At 50.3% G+C, this 19,110-nt stretch overlaps 1 protein-coding gene across 1 annotated transcript in view; it reads right to left on the bottom strand.

The window, feature by feature from the left end:
* Window positions 1-1,805: 1,805 nt before the first annotated feature.
* LOC130041084 (teneurin-2-like) overlaps window positions 1,806-19,110 on the bottom strand; it is a gene marked incomplete at its 3' end in the record, with an annotated part of 839,548 nt that continues 822,243 nt past the window's right edge. The window contains exons 7-8 of the mRNA XM_056133111.1: window positions 10,460-10,665; window positions 1,806-2,001 (exon numbers count right to left, since the gene is read on the bottom strand). Coding sequence (XP_055989086.1) covers window positions 1,806-2,001; window positions 10,460-10,665 — 402 coding nt within the window. The remainder of the gene's footprint in view (window positions 2,002-10,459; window positions 10,666-19,110) is intronic.

Below are 19,110 nucleotides of genomic sequence, written 5' to 3'. Positions count from 1 at the left end.
GAGGGGGAGGGGGAAATTGCTCCTCCCTAATGCGGGGGCACAGGGGTGGGAAGCCTGAGTCAGGGCTGTGGGAAGGTCCGTTCTCTGCCAGAGAGAGAGAGAGAGAGAGGAGAGGAGAGAAAGAGAGAGGGGAGAGAGAGAATGTCCCCTAAAAACCTGGCCTAATTTTTTTTGTTTTGTTTTGTTTCTGGGCCATACTTGACTGTGCCCAGGGGTTATTCCATGGCTATTCCTGGCTCCAAGCTCAGCAATTATTCCTGGTGGTGCTTGGGAGGATCCATACAGGATGCTGGGGATTAAACCCAGGTCGGGGCAAGGGCCCTACCCACTGCCCTATCTCTCTGGCCCTTGCCCGATTAGATTTTTTTTTTTTAAGATTTTTGGGGATTGCCAAACACAGTACTTAGTGTCACAATGGAGACGTTACTGGGCCCGCTTGAGCAAAAATCGATGAACAACGGGAGGACAGTGACAGTGACAGATAGGGGGATTGAACCTACAAACAAATGCCCTGCAGCTGCACCCAACTCTGGCCCCCAAGGCAATCCCCTCCCCCGGTTTTTATTGAATCACAGTGATATGCACATTTACAAAGCTGTTCATGATCGGGTTTCAGTCATAGAATGCTCCAAACCCTGTCCCTTCACCGGTGGACATTTCCCACTACGATGTCCCCAGTTTCCCTCCCATCACCCCACCCTCCTGCCCGCCACAGCCGGCACTTTTTCTCTCCTTCCTTCCTTCCTTCCTTCCTTCCTTCCTTCTTCCTTCCTTTCCTTCTCCCTCCCTCCCTCCCTTGCTTCCTTCCTCCCTCCGTTCTTCCTTCTCCTCCTTCCTTTCTTCCTCCTTATTTCCTTTCCTCCTTCCTTCCTTCTTTCCTTCCTCCCTCCCTCTTTCCTCCCTTCTTCCTTTCTTCCTTCCTCCCTTCCTTCCTTCTTTTTCCTTCCTTCCTTCTCCTTCTTCCTCCTTCCTGCCTTCCTCCCTCCCTTCCTCCCTCCCTCCTTTCTTCCCTTCCTTCTCCTCCTTCCTTTCTTCCTCCTTATTTCCCTCTCCTCCCTCCCTCCCTCCCTCCCTCCCTCCCTTCCTTCCTTCCTTCCTTCCTTCCTTCCTTCCTCCCTCCCTCCCTCCCTCCCTCCCTTCCTTCCTTCCTCCTTTTCTTCATTCCTCCCTCCCTCCCTCCCTCCCTTCCTTCCTTCCTCCTTTCTTCATTCCTCCCTCCCTCCCTCCCTCCCTCCCTCCCTCCCTCACTCCTTCCTTCCTTCTTCCTTCCTTCCCTCTTTCTCTTTCTCTCCCTCCCTCCCTCCTTTTGGGCCTTAGAGTTTGCAATACAGATACCGAAAGGCTATCAGGTCTATCCTTTACTACTACCAACACTCAGTTCCTGTCCCAAATGATCATTTCCCACTGTTATGGTCATGCCATGTTCTCTCTCCTAACTGCCCCCTCACCCCCCAACTCCACGGCAGGCTTCCAACCACTGGCCAGCCGAAGGGCAATTCTGAAGGTCCATCTCTAACGCACGTTCACAGCCCCTGTGACTTGACTTCCCTGATTCCATGACCCGGTGCCGAGAGGTGAGAGCTCCCTGACCCAGGAGGAGAGCAAGGCCTTGCAAACAAACACATGTGGGCCTCGCTTGGGCCACTCAGCACCTCTCACTCTTTGGGGTTCGCAGGGATGGAGGGGGCTGGGGTTGTTTGCAGAGGTGGGGGTGGGGGAGGGTGGGGGGTGGAAACAGACGTTTCAACAGAGGCGAGCCCGGGATGGCTCCCCTCGGGCCCCCACGTGCACGCCCCAGAACCTACCTAGGACGACGGTGTTGAAGGAGACGGTCTCCTTGTCCCTGCCATCGTTGTAGAAGGCCAGGTGCCACAGGCCCACGTCCAGGTACTGCACGAACACCGCCTCGTTCTGCACCAGCGTCTGGATGCTCCGGCGTTCCCGGGGCGCCTCCACCACGCTCCACTTCTCCTTGCCGTCCAGACGCTCCATGAAGTCGTACTGAAGAGAGCAGAGAGCGTGGGGTGAGACGGGGGAAACACTGGCTCTGGACGACGGATGCCCATCTCAGCCTGTCTGGACGTGATAATCGGGGCTGGGGGGCGGGGTTTACCTCCTAACCCTTATGCACCTGTAGACTCTGAGTCTGCCGGGGGACCAGCGAACGCTCAGGGAGAGGACAGGGCCTGAAGTCACTTGTGTAGTGCACGGTTCAATCCCTGACTCTGCATTGGGTTCCCTGAGCCAGGATGAGGGTGATCCCCGAGCACAGAGTCAGGAGTCAGCCCTGAGCACAGAGCCAGGAGTCAGCCCTGAGCACAGAGTCAGGAGTCAGCCCCTGAGCACAGAGCCAGGAGTCAGCCCTGAGCACAGAGTCAGGAGTCAGCCCTGAGCACAGAGCCAGGAGTCAGCCCTGAGCACAGAGTCAGGAGTCAGCCCTGAGCACAGAGCCAGAAGTGATACCTGAGCACAGAGTCAGGAATCAGCACTGAGCACAGAGCCAGGAATCAGCCCTGAGCACAGAGTCAGGAGTCAGCCAGGAGTGAGCCCTGAGCACAGAGCCAGAAGTGATACCGGAGCGCAGAGTCAGGAGTCAGCTGTGAGCACAGAGCCAGGAGTGATCCCCAAGCACAGAGCCAGGAGTGAACCCCGAGCACAGAGCCAGGAGTGATCCCCAAGCACAGAGCCTGGAGTAATTCCCTAGCACAGAGCCAGGAGTGATCCTGAGCACAGAGTCAGGAGTCAACCCTGAGCACAGAACCAGGAGTCAACGCTGAGTAAAGAGCCAGTAGGCAGCCCTGAGCACCGCTGGGTGTGGCCTGACTCTCTCCTCCTGCCTTGCCCCCCCTGCCCCACAAATAAAATCCAGTGTGCCTCTGAGCATCCGTTTCTGCCTGAGACCTGGGCTTCCTCCCCAGAGCCTGCCAGTTGCTAGGTAACTTCTGAGAGAGCATGATGATGCAGGTGTGGGCCCAGTGGGACAGAGGGCCAGAGTTCCCTGGGGTGCTGGCTGGTTGCAGAGGCGCTCTCCCATTTAATCTCACGTTCTCCCCCCCCCCCCCCCCACCATGAGGGATGGTCCTTGTTTTATGGACGGCAAAGTCGAGTCCAAGAGGGACCATCGCCAACATTCTGCCCCAAAGGTGCAGAGAGAAACTCCACCCTGGGACCAGGATGTTTCCACCTGGGTCTTGGGCTTTAACCCTTCACCCGGGAGCCACAGTCAGCAACCCAATCTCAGCCTTCCCTTCCCCACCAGAGGGTGCCACCCTTGCCCCAGCCAGGAGGGCCTTTCTGGATGGGCAAGGGAGGTTTTCCCCTGTGGATAGATCCGGCCGAGAAAATCAGCAAGTGTCTGGTTGAAATGTTTGCCAATGGATGGATCTAATCGTGTCTTTCCAGCCCTCATCTTGCTGCTTCTGGATCCCACCCAGAAGAAGGGAGAAAAAGAATCTCTCCAAAGGACGAGTGAGTTGCGCTGAGGGGGTCCAGTCCAATGAACCTCACCTGTCTTTTTGTCATTATCACTTATCACTTGTCATCCCGTTGTTCATTGATTTGTCATTTAAAAAAAAAAGGGAAAGAAAGATGGCAGCCGCCTCAGAGCTTCTTGGAAAGCCAGGTATGAGCTGGTCATGACGGGGCGACTGGAACCTCATGGGAAGGGGGGCGTTCCTGGCTCGTCCCTTCACACCATACCGAGGTCATGAGTTGCCCTCCACGAGCGGCTCTCCGGCACGGCCATGGCTCCAGAGCCACAGAAACCAGTCTCATAATTATCTGACTCTCAGCAGAAATACTTCCAGGCTTAATAAGTAAAATACCAGAAATCCAAAATCGCGCGGCCGCTATTGTGGCCGTGCGACATCATTTGATTCTTGTAACAGCTGTAGAAAACAAATTATTTCACAATGCCTTTTCAACAGGTCTGATTGGGGGTGTAAACTCTAAATAATAATGGTGCATCTTTTGTCGAAACAATGAATCTAATCAAAGTAGAGTGTTTAATTAGAATTCATCTGTCTCACCGTCATTGGAGGGTTGGGAGGGGGGTTTATTGGGGTTCTTGGTGGTGAAAAATAAGTATTGGTGAAGGGAAATGTGTTTGATGATTGCATGACCGAGACTTAACCCTGAAAGCTTTCTAATTTTTCTCACAGTGATTCAATTAAAAAAAAAAAAAGCTACATCTGGTCCCACACCCTGCCAGCAGGGGGCGTCTAATGGATGTGTGTTGGTTGTGCAACTCAATCCGATGGAGGAGGGGAGGGGAGGCAATGGGAGAATGTCCGGTTGCCAAAGTTCCAAGTTTGGCACAAGACAGGAGCCTGGCATGGGTGTGCATCTCTCCAAGCAGAACCCCAAGCCTTCCACCCATAGCCGTGGGCCCCTGGGCAGACGAGACCCCAATTCTGTCTCTCCCCATGCAAGGTGGAGATGAGAAAATGCACCTAGGAAGTCGGTATAAGCCCGGCTCAGCGAAAGGGGCCACTTAGGTCCACATTCCCTGGGTCCAACAGCAATCATTCGGGTTCTGGTGGGCTGAGAACAGGCATCTGCGTATCTCTGGTTCTCACCGACCAAGGGGTGCACCAAAGACCCATGTGTAAGGATCAGCCTGTCTGAGCTCTGAGCTCTGCCAGGCAAGTGGGAAGCCTGGTCTTTCCCAGGCAGCTTGGAGCACTCAGCTGCCAAGATTTGAGCCTCCTACAGCAGGTTGGGGAAATGCCCAACACCCCCCCCCCCCCCCCCCCCCCATGAGGTGTGGGTGTGCTTGGCTTCCCTTGAGATAGAGAGAGAGAGGGTCAAGGGGCATTCACTGCAAAGCCAGTTCTCTGAGCTGGAGACAGGAATAAACCAAGCTGGCCTAAGTTAACAAGGAGGCTCGGCACCATCCAGAAATTTGTATTTTTTAAAAAAAGAAATATCCTTGGGCCGGAGCAATAGTACAGTGAGGAGGGCATTTGCCTTACATGCAACGAAGCTGGGTTTGACCCCCCGGCATCCCATAGGGTCCTCCAAGCACTGCCAGGACTAATTCCTGGGTGCAGAGCCAGGAGTCACCCCCTGAACGTCACTGCTGGGTGTGACCTAAAAAGTGAAAGAAAGAAGAAAGAAAGAAAGAAAGAAAGAAAGAAAGGAAGGAAGGAAGGAAGGAAGGAAGAAAGAAAAAGAAAAAGAAAGGAAGAGAGAGAAAGAGAGAAAGAAAAGAAAAAAAGAAAAGAAAAGAAAAAGATCCTTATTTCTTTAACTAAGAACTGTGCTGATGAGGACAAAGAGAGATGTTTGCTCCGCTCACTCTCTCCCAGGCCTGGGTACCACGCAAGGATGCGGGTGGGAGATTTCTGGTCTCCATGCTGGTTGGTTGTGGAAAGGGAAGGCCTGGGGGTGGCGGGGGCTTGGGGTTGTGAGCCCCTGGGAGCCCTCCAGCCCCTCTCTTCTCCCCACTCAGGAGGTCACCCCATCAGGACCCCAGCTGTCTGAATGGGGAAGGAAGTACTCTGAGATTTGTTAAAGGGTAACATTGTTGTTCCTGGGATTGACAGACGGGGCTTCCAAGATGCCGGCCAAACCAGCGGGTGGGAACTTTTGCATGACAATGAGGTCATCTGGGGTTGCCCAGATTTATAGCCAGGGCAAAGTCGCATCCATGGTGACTGACCCCCTTCCTTTCTCCAACTGGGCTCCAGCGCATCTGACAAGCTCCACACCCAGCATGTGTCCCCTTCACACATCTCCCTCCACCCCCATCCCCGTCCCTACCCCCCACCCCGAACTTGAACTGGGAGGGAGAGAAGCGCCTGCATGAACTAGATTTTCCAAAAGATGCTGAAGGCCGCCTCCAAAGAAAAGCCACACAAAGGGTAGCAGAGTTTAGCCAACTGGTGAAGGTGAAACAAATGCTAATATTCAACTTGCATGCTTTCAGCTATTTTGCCCAAGTGTTATCTTCATGACTTCAGCGACTTGACCTAAGTTCACCACTTTCAGCTCAAACCTCTCAGATGATGGTGGGGTTTTGTTGTTGTTATTTTCATTTATTTATTTATTTATTTTGCTTTTTGGGTCACACCCAGCAATGCACAGGGGTTACTCCTGGCTCTGCACTCAGAAGTTACTCCTGGTGGTGCTCAGGGGACCATATGGGACGCTGGGAATTGAACCCGGGTCGGCCACGTGCAAGGCAAACACCCTACCCGTTGTGCTATCTCTCCAGCCCTATTTTTTTATTCTTATATTAAAAAAATTAAATATATCACTGTCACTGTCCTCCCGTTGTTCATCGATTTGCTTGAGCGGGCCCTCAGTAACGTCTCCATCGTGAGACTTGTTGTTACTGTGTTTGGCATATCGAATATGTCACGGGTAGCTTGCCAGGCTTTGCCGTGTGGGAGAGATACTCTTGGTAGCTTGCCGGGCTCTCCAAGAGGGGTGGAGGAATCGAACCAGGCTCGGCTGGGCTGGCTGCACTCAAGGCAAAAGTCCTACCACTGTGCTATCTCTCCAGCCCTTAAATATATATATATTTAAAATATATATTCTTATATTTTCCTGTCCCTGTCCTCCCATTGTTCATCGATTTGCTTGAGTGGGCCCAGTAACATTATGAGACTTGTTACTGTGTTTGGCATATCGAGTACATCATGGGAAGCTTGCCAGGCTTTGCTGTGTGGGTGAGATACTTTTGGTAGCTTGCCGGGCTCTCCGAGACGGGCAGAGGAATCGAACTCAGGTCTGCCATAAGACTAATATCCAAGGGATAGAGAAAACAAGGGCTAGGAGGACTGGTCAATGGTTGGAATCTACCACAAGTGTGGGGCGGAGAGTAGGTAAGATAGAGAAGGAAGGGACCACTATGACAATAATAGTTGGAAATGATCACGCTGGACGAGAACTGAGTGTTAAAAGTAGGTATCGGGATATACACGACAACCTTTTAGTATCTGGGTTGTAAACCACAATGCCCCAAAGGAGGAGAGAGATGAAGAGGAAGGGTGAAGGAAAGGGAGGGGGATGATGGGAGGTAACTTGGGGACACTGGTTCTGGGAAATGTACACTGGTGGAGGGTTGGGTGTTGGAATCCTGTATGACTGAAACCTCACCATGAACAGCTTTGTAAGGTCTATTCACAGTGATGTAATCAAATTTTTTTAAAAAATTAGATTTGTTTTGGGGTTGAACCCTGTGGTGCTTGGTACTTCCTCCTGGCTCTGCGCTTAAGGATCACTTACTGGAAGGGGGAGGCTTGATCCCTCCCTATGGGGTGCTGGGGATTGAACCCAGGTTGGTGGCGTGCAAGGCATGTGTACCACCTGCTGTTACTCCAGACTGTGGGATGAAAATCTTTTGGAAGAACAGATCTGATTTCTGCTTGGTCAGGGGCTGGAGCAACAGCAGAGCGGGTAGGGTGTTTGCCTTGCTCACGGCCCACGTGGCCAACCCGAATTCGATTCTTCCGCCCCTCTCAGAGAGCCCGGCAAGCTACCGAGAGTATCTCGCCCGCACGGCAAAGCCTGGCAAGCTATTCGTGATGTATTTGATATGCCAAACACAGTAACAACAAAGTCTCCAATGGAGACGTTACTGGGCCCGCTCGAGCAAATCGATGAACAATGGAAGGAGCCAATATTCCCCCCCCCCCCCACCCCATGGATAGATGGAGACCACTTTGCATGCAACTGTATTGGGCAGTAAAATGTTACACAGTCCTGGCTCAAAAGAGAAAGGATTCTCTAAGAGTCTCTCCTAGAACCATCTTTTCAGGCTGGAAGGAGGAACTGGCCAAGAATCTTTTTTTTTGAGGGCCAACACCAGTCAACTAGCCACAGCTGTCTGCCGAGAGAGTCTGTTGGGAGCATGGATGCTCGGAGCTCAGGGAAGAAGGAACACGGTCATTGATTCGCAATGTCTGCACGTGCTGCAGACCAAGACCTGGTGAGCTGTGTAGCTCCACCCTCACCCATGGGTGTGCAGCTTTACATCCTTCCCAGCGAATGTTCTAGATGAACAGCTTTCCAGCACCTTTTAAAATCAGCTTCGAGGGGGCTATAACGGGTGACGGAGGCTACTTTCCCGCCACTTGGTGTGTTCTCCTGTAGCACTGCTTTGATGTTCTTGCTGGATTTGGAAGCCAATGAGGCAAGAAGAACCCTGCTCAGGTTTCCCCTTGCAGATCTTCTTATTGGAAAACAAAACCAGACTGAGGAGGATGGTGTGTGTGTGTGTGTGTGTGTGTGTGTGTGTGGTGTGTGTCTGTGTGTCTGTGTGTCTGTGTGTGTCTGTGTCTAACTTCTCCCAAGTTGGTAGGTTTTTAATGAAATCTCTCCCAGGATGAGTGGAAAGAAGGGGGTACAAGAGAAAAAAACAAAGAGCCCTGCCATGTCATGCCACCTCTCCAATCCAAACACTGGGGATTGTCTCGTTTTCACAGTGCCAAGGACTTTCCAAGGATCACAGTTGCAGGATGTACAGGAGAAATGACTGCTGGGACATCCACCTCTTTTTTTTTTGGAGGGGAAGGTCACATATAGCAATGTTCAGGGGTGACTCCTGGCTCTGAACTCGGGAATTATCCTGTAAGTGTTTGGGGGACCCTCTGGGGTGTCGGGGATTGAACCTAGGTGGGCTGCATGCAAGGCAAACACCCTCCCCAGTTGCTGTACTCTTGCTCTGGCCCCATGTACCTCTTCAGACACATTGGGATATCTCCTGATGATATTTCAACAAACTAACCGGATAACCAGAGCACCTAAATGGAGTCTAAGGACTAGCCTTTAGATCTGGCAAGATTGGCCCAAGTAGACGGGACTCTGCTCTCCTCCACCATCCCTCACTTTTTTTTTTTCATTTTTCCCTTCCCCCTAGGACTCACATACCATCAGTGCTACCAATTCGCACCTTCCCGGTTTGTGGTCTATTTTACTGCATGGCACAACCATGATGGCTAATCTCAAAGCATTTACATCACACCCCCAGCCCCTTAGCCACCGGTGGGGGGTGGGGGGGCTTCCTCTGGCTCAGCCTAGGCTCCCCCTCAGCTACTTTCTGCCCCTGTCTATTGTTGGCACTATAAATGGCATCATTTAATACACAGCCTTTGTATCTGCTTGTCTTTTTTAGCATACAGGGCTCCACATGGGGTAATGTATAACAACACGAGGCTTCCTTTTCTTTTCTTTTCTTTTCTTTTCTTTTCTTTTCTTTTCTTTTCTTTTCTTGCTTTTTAGGTCACACCCGGCAATGCTCAGGGCCTGGCTTTGCACTCAGGAATTACTCATAGTGATGGTGGGTCACACCCACCATCTGACCCCCAGCGCTGTGTAATCCCATCAATGGCCAAGACCCAGGGACTATAAAACCCAGCTTCCAGAAGTGCACAGCCACATTTGCGGCCATGCACGCGTGACATCTTATTATCTCATTCCTACTTTGGACAAACTGGCAGGCTATCGAATGTAACCTGCTCACACGGCAGAGTCTGGCAAACTCCCCGTGGCGTACCCAATATGCCAAATACCAGTAACAATGATGGGTCTCATTCTCCTAAGCCTGAAAGAGCCTTGAATATGGCACTTTTTAAAATCTCAGGGCTAGGACGAAGGAGACATTACTGGGGCCTGCTTGAGGCAATCGACGAACAACAGGATGATTGTGATTGTGATGCTGGGATGCTGGGAATCGAGCACAGGTTGGCTGCAGGCAAGGCAAATGCCCTACCTACTGTACTATTACTCCAGCCCTGAGGCTTTCTTTTCTTGATGGTTGGGGTTTTGTTTTGTTTTGTTTCTGTTTTTTGTTTTTAGTTTTTGGCCACGCCCGGTGGTACTCCCAGGTTACTGCTCGGGGCTCACTCCTGATAGTGCTCAGGAAGTCATACTCAGTGCTCCCAGTACTCTAGCCTTCCCTTCTCATTTTCCCACTCACCAGCTGATGCCCACTTATGGATTCTAAACAAAGCTGCTATAGGAATATCAGTGTCATGGGCTTTGATAAGTAATAAAAACATCCATTCTCTGTGCTCTTTACCGAGGAATGGAATCGCTGGGTTCCAAGGGTCCACATAGTTGCTAAAATTCAGGACCACACCCAGCTGGTGCTCAGGAACTTAGTCCTGGCTCCGTTCTCAGGATCACACCTCAGTGGTGCTTGGGAGACCCTATGTGTTGTTAGGGAATGAACCCAGGTTGGCTGCGTGCAAAGCAAGCGCCCTACCCACTGTGCTTCCTCTCTGGCCCCTTTGGTGAAAATTCTGAAGACTCATCAAGCTCTTGTTCTACAGCAGTTGCATAATATTTATAGCCCGACTGGCCAGGGGCTATAAAGCAAGAAGCCAAGAAAGCAGGGATTTTCCCCCACCCCCCAACCCCCTGCTTTCAAGGCTTGCCCCCGGGGGCACGGAAGTGTGCGAGTGGAACTCCAAACAGCCCACCAGCCACCAGTGCCCTGCACGGGCCTTACCTGGGCGTGTGAGGGTGGCAGTCCCCGCCGGATGTAGACCCCGAAGAGCGCATCCTTCCCGAGGGAGACGTTGAACTTTAAGAACTGGGGCTGGCTGATGTGGATCTGGGACCTCCAGAATACACCTGGGGGCACTTCCTGGGTGACTCTCCGGCCAACTTCCGCCTCGCCGCTATCTATGCTGCTGTTCCTCAGCAACCAGGGCACTGGAAAACAGGGATGGGCAGCAGGTCAGGGCAAGGGGTGTGCACACAGCCTGACACTCCGTTTCTGTCCCATTGCACGTCACAGTTTTTATTTTTATTTATTTTTTTGATTTTTGGGTCACACCTAGCGATGTACAGGGTTTACTCCTGGCTCATGCACTCAGGAATTACTCTTGGCGGTGCTCGGGGGACCCTATGGGATGCTGGGAATCGAACCCGGGTCAGCCGTGTGCAAGGCAAACGCCTTACCCCCTGTGCTATATCACTCCAGCCCCAACATCACAGTTTTTAGATGGTTTGTTTGGGGGCCATATCTGGAGGTACTCAGGGCTGACTCCTGGTTCTGCACTCAGGAATCATTCCTGGCTAGCTTGGGGGGGGGGAGGACTCTATGGGCTGCTGGGGATCAAACTCAGACTAGCACATGTAAGGCAAAAGCTCTACCTGCTGTACTATTGCTCCAGCCCCTCCACACCAGTTTCTATTTATTTGATTTCATTTATTTATTTATTTTTGCTTTTGGGTCACTCTCAGTGATGCTCAGGGGTTACTTCTGGCTCTGCACTTAGAAATCACTCCTGGTGGTGCTTGGGGGACCCTATGGGATGCCGGGGATTGAACTCGGGTCAGTTGGGTGCAAGGCAAATGCCCTCTCTGCTGTACTATCGCTCCGGCCCCAAGTTTTTTATTTTTAAATGAAGATGAAACTCAAGATACAATTCCCTTTCAGTCATGCTTCCAACATGACAGTTCTACATAACAAAGCCGTGATCCCATTACACCCTCCGTCTCCTGCGTGTCTGAACCCTTGGCACGAGACTCCAGAAAACTTCGGCGACTGTGCTCTTTGCTGATCAAATATAATAAGAGTCTGGGTCTGAGAAGCACACGGCAAAGCTTCCAGCCAGCTTGAAATGTGACTCGGATATAAAACGATCAGCAGGGAAGGGGAGAGTGATATTAATTTGGCACCACATTTAATTCTTGCAGCCTTTAATTATTCTTTCCAAGCCACAAACAAGTCCAATGTGCTCTGACATTTTCATAAATTAAAATAAAAAGCCACAGTGAACAAAAATCAGTCCAAAGTAAATAAACTGAGTAGAAAGTGGGAGCTTGCGGTCTGGCACACCAAATATTGAGAACGACATCCCCCCCTTTCCCAGAGACTGAGGGGGGTGGGTTTCTTAACCTCACAGAAGTTACCCCTGTCTCATAAAAGCATCAGTGCTGCTACCCCATTCTCGTCACAGTATCTGAAACCCCTTCTACTGAAAACGTTATTTGCTCCAGTCAGAATTACATTATTATTTATTTAATTTAATTTTTTTTCCTTTTTGGGTCACACCCAGCAATGCACAAGGGTTACTTCTGGCTCTGCACTCAGGAATTACTCCTGGCAGTACTCAGGGGACCATATGGGATGCTGAGAATCGAACCTGGGTCAGCTGCGTGCAAGGCGAATGCCCTACCTGCTGTTCCACTGCTCCAGTCCAGGGTTGTATTATTTGGAGACACACCTCCCCCTGCTAAATACTGATTTTAAAGAGTGGATTTCAAAACAACAGTGAAACTGCTGGGGTCTCCTGGGATGGGGGTACCTGGTGTGTGTGTGGGGTAACACAGAAGGGAGGGAAAGGAGGAGGGTTTCACTGCTTTTGAGACCACACGCCAAACTCACCCAGCCAACCTAGATGGTTCTCCAGCTGGAGTCTAGTTTTAAGGAAGGTGCATCTATGATGCCTTGAAAAGAGTTGTGACTTGTGAGAGGGATACTGGGATCAGTGGTGGTGGAGAATGGGTACTGGTGGAGGGATGGGTACTCGATCATTGTTTAACTGAAACCCAAGCACCAAAATTTGTAAGTCTACAACTATACCTCATGGTGTTTCGCTAATAAAAATTTATTTAAAAAAAAGGGTTGTGAACTGTGCATAGGGTCACTCAGAATAGTAACCCATGTCCTCTCTTTCCAAGAACTAATTAAGCAACTGAAGAGCAAATGCAGAACACAATCAAGAAGGCATCTGGGGTTTGGCGTGTACACCCCCTCCCGCCACACACACACACACACACACACACACACACACACACACACGCACCATCATTGATCCTTTTGGTGGGCCAACAGGTCTAGAGATAGCACAGGAAGGCAAGTGAGCCTGGAACATTGTTGGGGAACAATTTTCCCCCCAATGTGCATGGACATTGTGCTACTGGGTCCGGGCAGACTCGGGGCGAAGGCTGACGGGCGTGCAGAGAAACACCCTCCAGGAGCAGCTGATGACTGTTCACTTTATTGCCAATCACACACATATTTTATAGAGGGTCTCGGCTTACAGAAGGTGCAATCACATAAAGTTTAGCATTACTGACCTCTCCAATTCTGCTTTACCCCGGTCCAATCCCAATCAAGGCTAGATGCTGCAGTTAGGATGACCTGCTAAGCACCTAAGCGTACGTGACAGTTTCTGTGTCTTGGGTGCACGTGACTAGGAGGTCGAGTGAGGCTCAAGGCCAGACACCCGGTGCTGGCAGTCTGTTCTTGCCAACTTTGCCCAGATCCTCCCTTCTGCAGGGTCTTGCTTTAGGGCCACTCTGTAAGGTCAGGTCTTATGTGCTCCGGGGCCTGTCACCATGGTCCACAGGGCATCACTCTGCTAGGGTGGGCACGGCTCAACATTTCCTTCTGCATCTGCCAAGCACCCTTTACAAGAGGCCTGGGCAGTGAAGACTGCTGAAGTGACTTAGACTGTCAGGGAAGGCTTGTGAAGCTATCGGGCCCAGGGGCCTGGCTCGGTCCCTCACCACCAACTCTCTCGAGACAAGACAATGTGAAGCTTTCTCTGATTTCTCACCTGCAACAGGCTGAGGTGCCCTGTCAGATTTGTTGAAAGTTTCCCTGGCCTAAATAACTGACGAAGAGCAGAGTGACTCCAAGTGACTCCCCACCGCTCCCTGTATTTTAAAGAGGTGATCATTTTGTTTGATTTGGTTTTTGGGTCACAGTCGATGATGCAGTTACTCCTGGCTCTGGGCTCAGGAGTCACTCCTGGCAGTGCTCTGGGGCCCATATGGGATGCTGCAGATCGAACCAAGTGTGGTCACATGCAAGGCAAATACAATGTCTGCTATACTATTGGTTGAGCCCCCAAATTAAAAAAAATTAGCTTAGCCATAGTTTTTTTTAAGTCAACATCACTTAAAAAGTAGATTAAACAGTGGTTTGGACCTTTGGAAGAAGCTCTCGCCCTCCAGAAAACCAGGGGAGGGAGCCCCAAGGAAGCTTGAAATCTCCTATCCTATGATGTATTTTTAATTTTTATTTTTTATATTTTGCTTTTTGGGTCATACCCAGCAATGCTCAGGGTTTACTCCTGGCTCTGCACTCAGTGATTAGTCCTGGCGGTGCATGGTGGACCCTATGGGATGCCGAGGATTGAACCCGGATCAGCTGAGTGCAAGGCAAACACCCTACCTGCTGTACTATTTCTCTGGCCCCAGCCTATCACATCTTTTTTTTTCTTTCTTTTTTAAGTCACACCCAGCAATGCACAGGGTTTACTCCTGGCGCTGCACTCAGGAGTTATTCCTGGTGGCACGTGGGGAACCATATGGGATGCTGGGGATTGAACGCGGGTCAGCTGTGTGCAAGGCAAATGCCTTATCTGCTGTACTATTGCTCTGGTCCCAGCCTATCACATCTTTAAGGAGAGAAGGACAAGGAAAATGTGGAGTGGTCCAGAGTAGATGGCCCCTGAAGTGTCCTATGCATTTAAAGAATTATTTTCCTTTGTTTTCAGGGCACACTGGACAGTGCTCAGGGTTTACTCCTGGCTCTGTACTCAGGGATCACCACTGGTGGGGCATGAGGGATCATACGGGAATCAAACCTAGGTGGGTAACATACAAGGCAAGTGCCTTACCCGCTGCATGCTCTGACCCCCATTCTGCACATTTTTATGTTGGCACATAGACCCTGAGTTACTTCCCCATGAGAAAGAAAGAAGAGAAGCTCCCATCCTAAGCCGGTGACTGTTAAGCGTCGTTCCCGTGCCTTCTGTCAATGTACGTGAGACAATCAATATTAGTTATTTCATAGGGCTGTGAAGGAGGATTTGATGAATTAATTCTCACAGAGCCCTTAAAGTTTGGGACACGCTAAATATTACATAAAAATGATGATGATTATTACCTGCAAGGCAATAAGCCTAGATCATGCTATTTTGCAGAAATAATGACAGATCCGGGGGGAACACTCGTGATTATTACAAGTGGATCAGAAGCTCTGAGTAACTATCAATTGGAAGCAATTTTTTAAATTTTTCTTTTTTTACTTTAAAATGATGCTTTTGAAAGATTCCCACATAAACCCCTTTGGGAAAAGGAACACCATCATCTTCCTCACCATCATCATAGCTACAATCAGGAAGGGAGGGGGTTAAGAGACCCCTGGAAGAATCGTTTAGAGGTCTCTGATAGGAAACAAAAGAACCTCCAGCCATCATGGCCTGACTATAGGTTAGAGAAATCCATTAAAATAAAGAAGTCAGGAGATGCTTTATCTTCAGACTTAATCAGACGGGCGTTTCTGCTGGGTCTACTGGGCTTTGCTGGGGTTGCTGGTTTCAAGACAGGACTCAAGAGAGAAGTAGAGGGGCTGGAGCTACAGTACAGTGGGTAAGGTGTTTGCCCTGCAAGTGGCCAGCCCGGGTTCAATTCCCCGCATCCCATATGGTTCCCTGAGCACCGCCAGGAGTAATTCCTGAGTGAAGAGCCAGGAGGAACCCCTGTGCATCACCAGGTGTGACCCAAAAAGCAAAAAAAAAAAAAAAGAGAGAGAGAGAGAAGTAGAAGGCAGCGTCCACTAGGGCACTTGGCAGCGGTGGCCACAACCGTGCATGGCTTCTGACAGCTCGGAGCTGAACACGAGCACGAGAGTCGCACCGCGAACTTCTGGGCTGTGCCAGAGAAACGAACCAGGAGCCCCAGATCTAGCTGTGGAATCTTCTTCCTTTCACCAGAACCCCCAACTTTAGGAAACGGACGTCAATAGACCAAGGTAGCGTCTCAGGGCCTTGATTTTTTCCTTTCTTCTTTTCTTACATGCAAGATGCTGCTTAAACTCTCTGCATTCTCCATGCATTACAAAGCTCTCTCTCTCTCTCTCTCTCTCTCTCTCTCTCTCTCTCTCTCTCTCGTTTTTGTCAAATGGGAACAATAATTGTGATGATCTCCTAGGGTGGGGATGGTGGGAGCAGGTGGAGCGGGGTAACAGATATATGGATGCCAAGAAGGGCTTAAGACCCAGCGTGATGGTTGGGGAATGTGATGGTTGGGGCATCTACTAGAGAGATCACATGCGCACGTGTGTGCGTGCATGCATGCGTGCGTGTGTATGTGTGTGTGTATTGCTATGTAGCTCCAAGGAATTAGAGAATGGAAACATGATTTAGGAAAGCCTCTGAATGTTCTCTTCCTACTAAAGGATTTTTAAAGTATCTACGTGACATATACATTGGCATATTTAAGCATACATATATGAACATACATCATCTGTGTATCTAAGGATGAGTCTAATTCTGGTCTTTTAAAATTGTTTTTTTTTTCTATTCTAGGGGCTGGAGTGATAGTACAGCGGGTAGGGCATTTGCCTTGCATGTGGCTGACCTGGGTTCGATTCCCAGCATCCCATATGGTCCCCTGAGCACCGCCAGGGGTAATTCCTGAGTGCAGAGCCAGGAGTAACCCCTGAGCATCACCGGATGTCACTATCACTGCCGTCCCGTTGTTCATCAATTTTCTGGAGCGAGCCCAGTAACGTCTCCATTATGAGACTTGGTTGTTACTGTGTTTGGCATATCGAATATGTCACGGGCAGCTTGCCAGGCTTTGCCGTGCGGGCAAGATACTCTTGGTAGCTTGCCAGGCTCTCCAAGAGGGGCAGAGGAATTGAACTCAGGTTGGCCATGTTGGCTGCGTGCAAGGCAAACACCCTACCATTGTGCTATCACTCTAGCCCTATCACCGGATGTGACCCCCCAAAAAAGTACAATTGTTTTTTTTCTGTTCTATACTTTCATTGATTTACATAGTTATTTATGATTGAATTTTAGGCATACAAATTTGTTGGGGAACAGTTTTTCCCCAACATGCCCGGACATGTTGCACACCGGGTCCGGACAGATATGGGGTGAAGGGTAACAGGCGTGTGGAGAAACACCTTCAAGGAGCAGCTGATGGCTGTTCACTTTATTCCCAAACACACATATTTTATAGGGGGTCTTGGCTTAAGAGGGTGGTTCAATCACATAAAGTTTAGCATTCTGGGTCTCTCACCTTTCCAACTTTGCTTTGCCCCGGTCCTATCCCAATCAAGGCGAGATGCCACAGTTAGAATGACCTAAGTGTACGTGACAGTTTCTGTGTCTTGGTCGCATGTGACTAGGAGGTCGAGTGAGGCTCAGGGATGAACACCTGGTGCTGGCTCACACCCTGTTCTTGCCAGCTTTGCCCAGATACTCTCTCTTGCGAGGCTTTGCTTCGGGGTCGCTTTGCAAGGTCAGGTCTTATCTGCTCCAATGCCTGTCACCCTGCTTCACACAAAGTCCCAATGCCAGTCCCTTTATCAGTGTCCACGTCCCTCTACCATGTCCCCAATTTCCCTTTGGCACCCCCCAGCCTGCCTCTATGGAAGACACTTGATACCTCCTTCAGCACTACCCTCTCCTCTGCAGTGACCACTTCTTCCCGCCAATATCATACTCTTCCTTTCCCCGACTCTTCTACCCACTGTCCTCTGTCCAGGGGCAGGCCTCCTATGGAAGCCAATTCTCCTGGACCATCTGATTCTTCTGGAGTAAACTTGACTCTTGGTGACAATGACCACTGGGCATCAGACGCGCCTCCCTGGACTGATTTTGGGTAGGACTTTCGCGAACTTGGTCTGGCTACTTCCTTGGTAACCCTGCCAGTTTACCTGCCAGCGAAGAGTTGTGGATTTCTCCACATCTTCATTCTGAGGCCCACAGAATGGGGCTTCAGACCTTCTCGGCAGGTCTCCAGCATGTCTACTTCCCTGCACTGTGGCCCAGAAGTTGCGGGACAGAGCAACTTGACTTCCTCCATCCTTCTCATCAGCTGCTGAGTTCCCCGAGGTGAACTGGGCTCAGGGAGCCTGCTGATTCTTCAGGGTTAACCCCAGGGAAGCCATGGGTGCCCTCTGGACACTCGCTGACCTGAGTCAAGGTTCATCGGCCTGTCTGCTGGTGGCATTCTAGTCCCAGAACTGTGACGAGGAGGGCAAGTGAGAGCCGTAAGGAGATTGGACCCCGCTACCTGGGAACAGAATTCACTTTTTTCTCTTTTTCTTTTTGGGTCACACCCAGAGATGCTCCAGGGCTACTTCTGGCTCTGCACTCAAGAATTATTCCCCTTGGTTCTTGGGTAACCATATGGGATGCTGGGGATTGAACTCAGGCTGGCTGAGTGCAGGGCAAATGCTGCCCACTGTGCTATTACTCCAGTCCCCAGACTTCACTTTTTTTTTTTTTTTTGCTTTTTTGGGGGGGTCACACCCAGCAATGCACAGGGGTTACTCCTGGCTCATGCACTCAGGAATTACTCCTGGCAGTGCTTGGGGGACCCTATGGGATGCTGGGAATCAAACCCAGGTCGGCCACTTGCAAGGCCCTCTACCCGCTGTGATATCGCTCCAATCCCCAGACTTCACTTTTGAAAAGAAAAGTCCCCTTTCCAAAGCTCCCTCGGGTCCTGAACTATCTAAGGCACACTTACTCATGGAACACTTAGAAAAGCCAATAAATAAACTCTTAATTTTGCATGTGGATAGAACTGGAGAGATCAACCAGGGGCACAGAGGTGGCAAAGGCCACGGACTGAGAACCGTGTCACCCCCATCCCGATGCTAAAGGATCTTAAAACTTCAGTGGAAGGAGCAGGGATCTGAATGGATGGTTTGGTTAAGGTCCAGCCTTGCTCCTAAGAAGCAGTCTGATTTGGGCAGGGGTAGCTGTCAAGGTTCAATGCTCTTATTAATAGATAAAGTGAGTCTGGATCTTCCGATAGCATCTGGGGCATTCCACTGTGTTAACCTGTCATTTGCAAAGCAAAGAGTGGGATGGCTGGGGAATGTGCTAGAGCCTGTGTGTGTGTGTGTGTGTGTGTGTGTGTGTGTATGTGTGTGTGTGTGTGTGTGTGTGTGAGAGAGAGAGAGAGAGAGTGAGCGAGAGAGCACATTTATGCAGACAAGTACGCATGTGAGTGATTGGCAGGAGGGAGGAGATGATCCAAAAAGTGATGGTGGCTTTACTCTGAAATACTCGATTAGCTTAATGTATGTTAAGTAAGCTATCATTACTGCAAACTAGCGACTGCTTTCAATCTAAATTCTCCAGATGTGTAACTGAATAATGGGTTTGGAAA

The sequence above is a fragment of the Sorex fumeus genome, unplaced genomic scaffold (genome assembly GCF_029834395.1).
Source record: "Sorex fumeus unplaced genomic scaffold, SorFum_2.1 ptg000097l, whole genome shotgun sequence".
Taxonomy (NCBI): Eukaryota; Metazoa; Chordata; class Mammalia; order Eulipotyphla; family Soricidae; genus Sorex; species Sorex fumeus.
The sequence above is the reverse complement of the archived record's forward strand: the minus strand, read 5'-3'. Positions and strand labels throughout refer to the sequence as shown.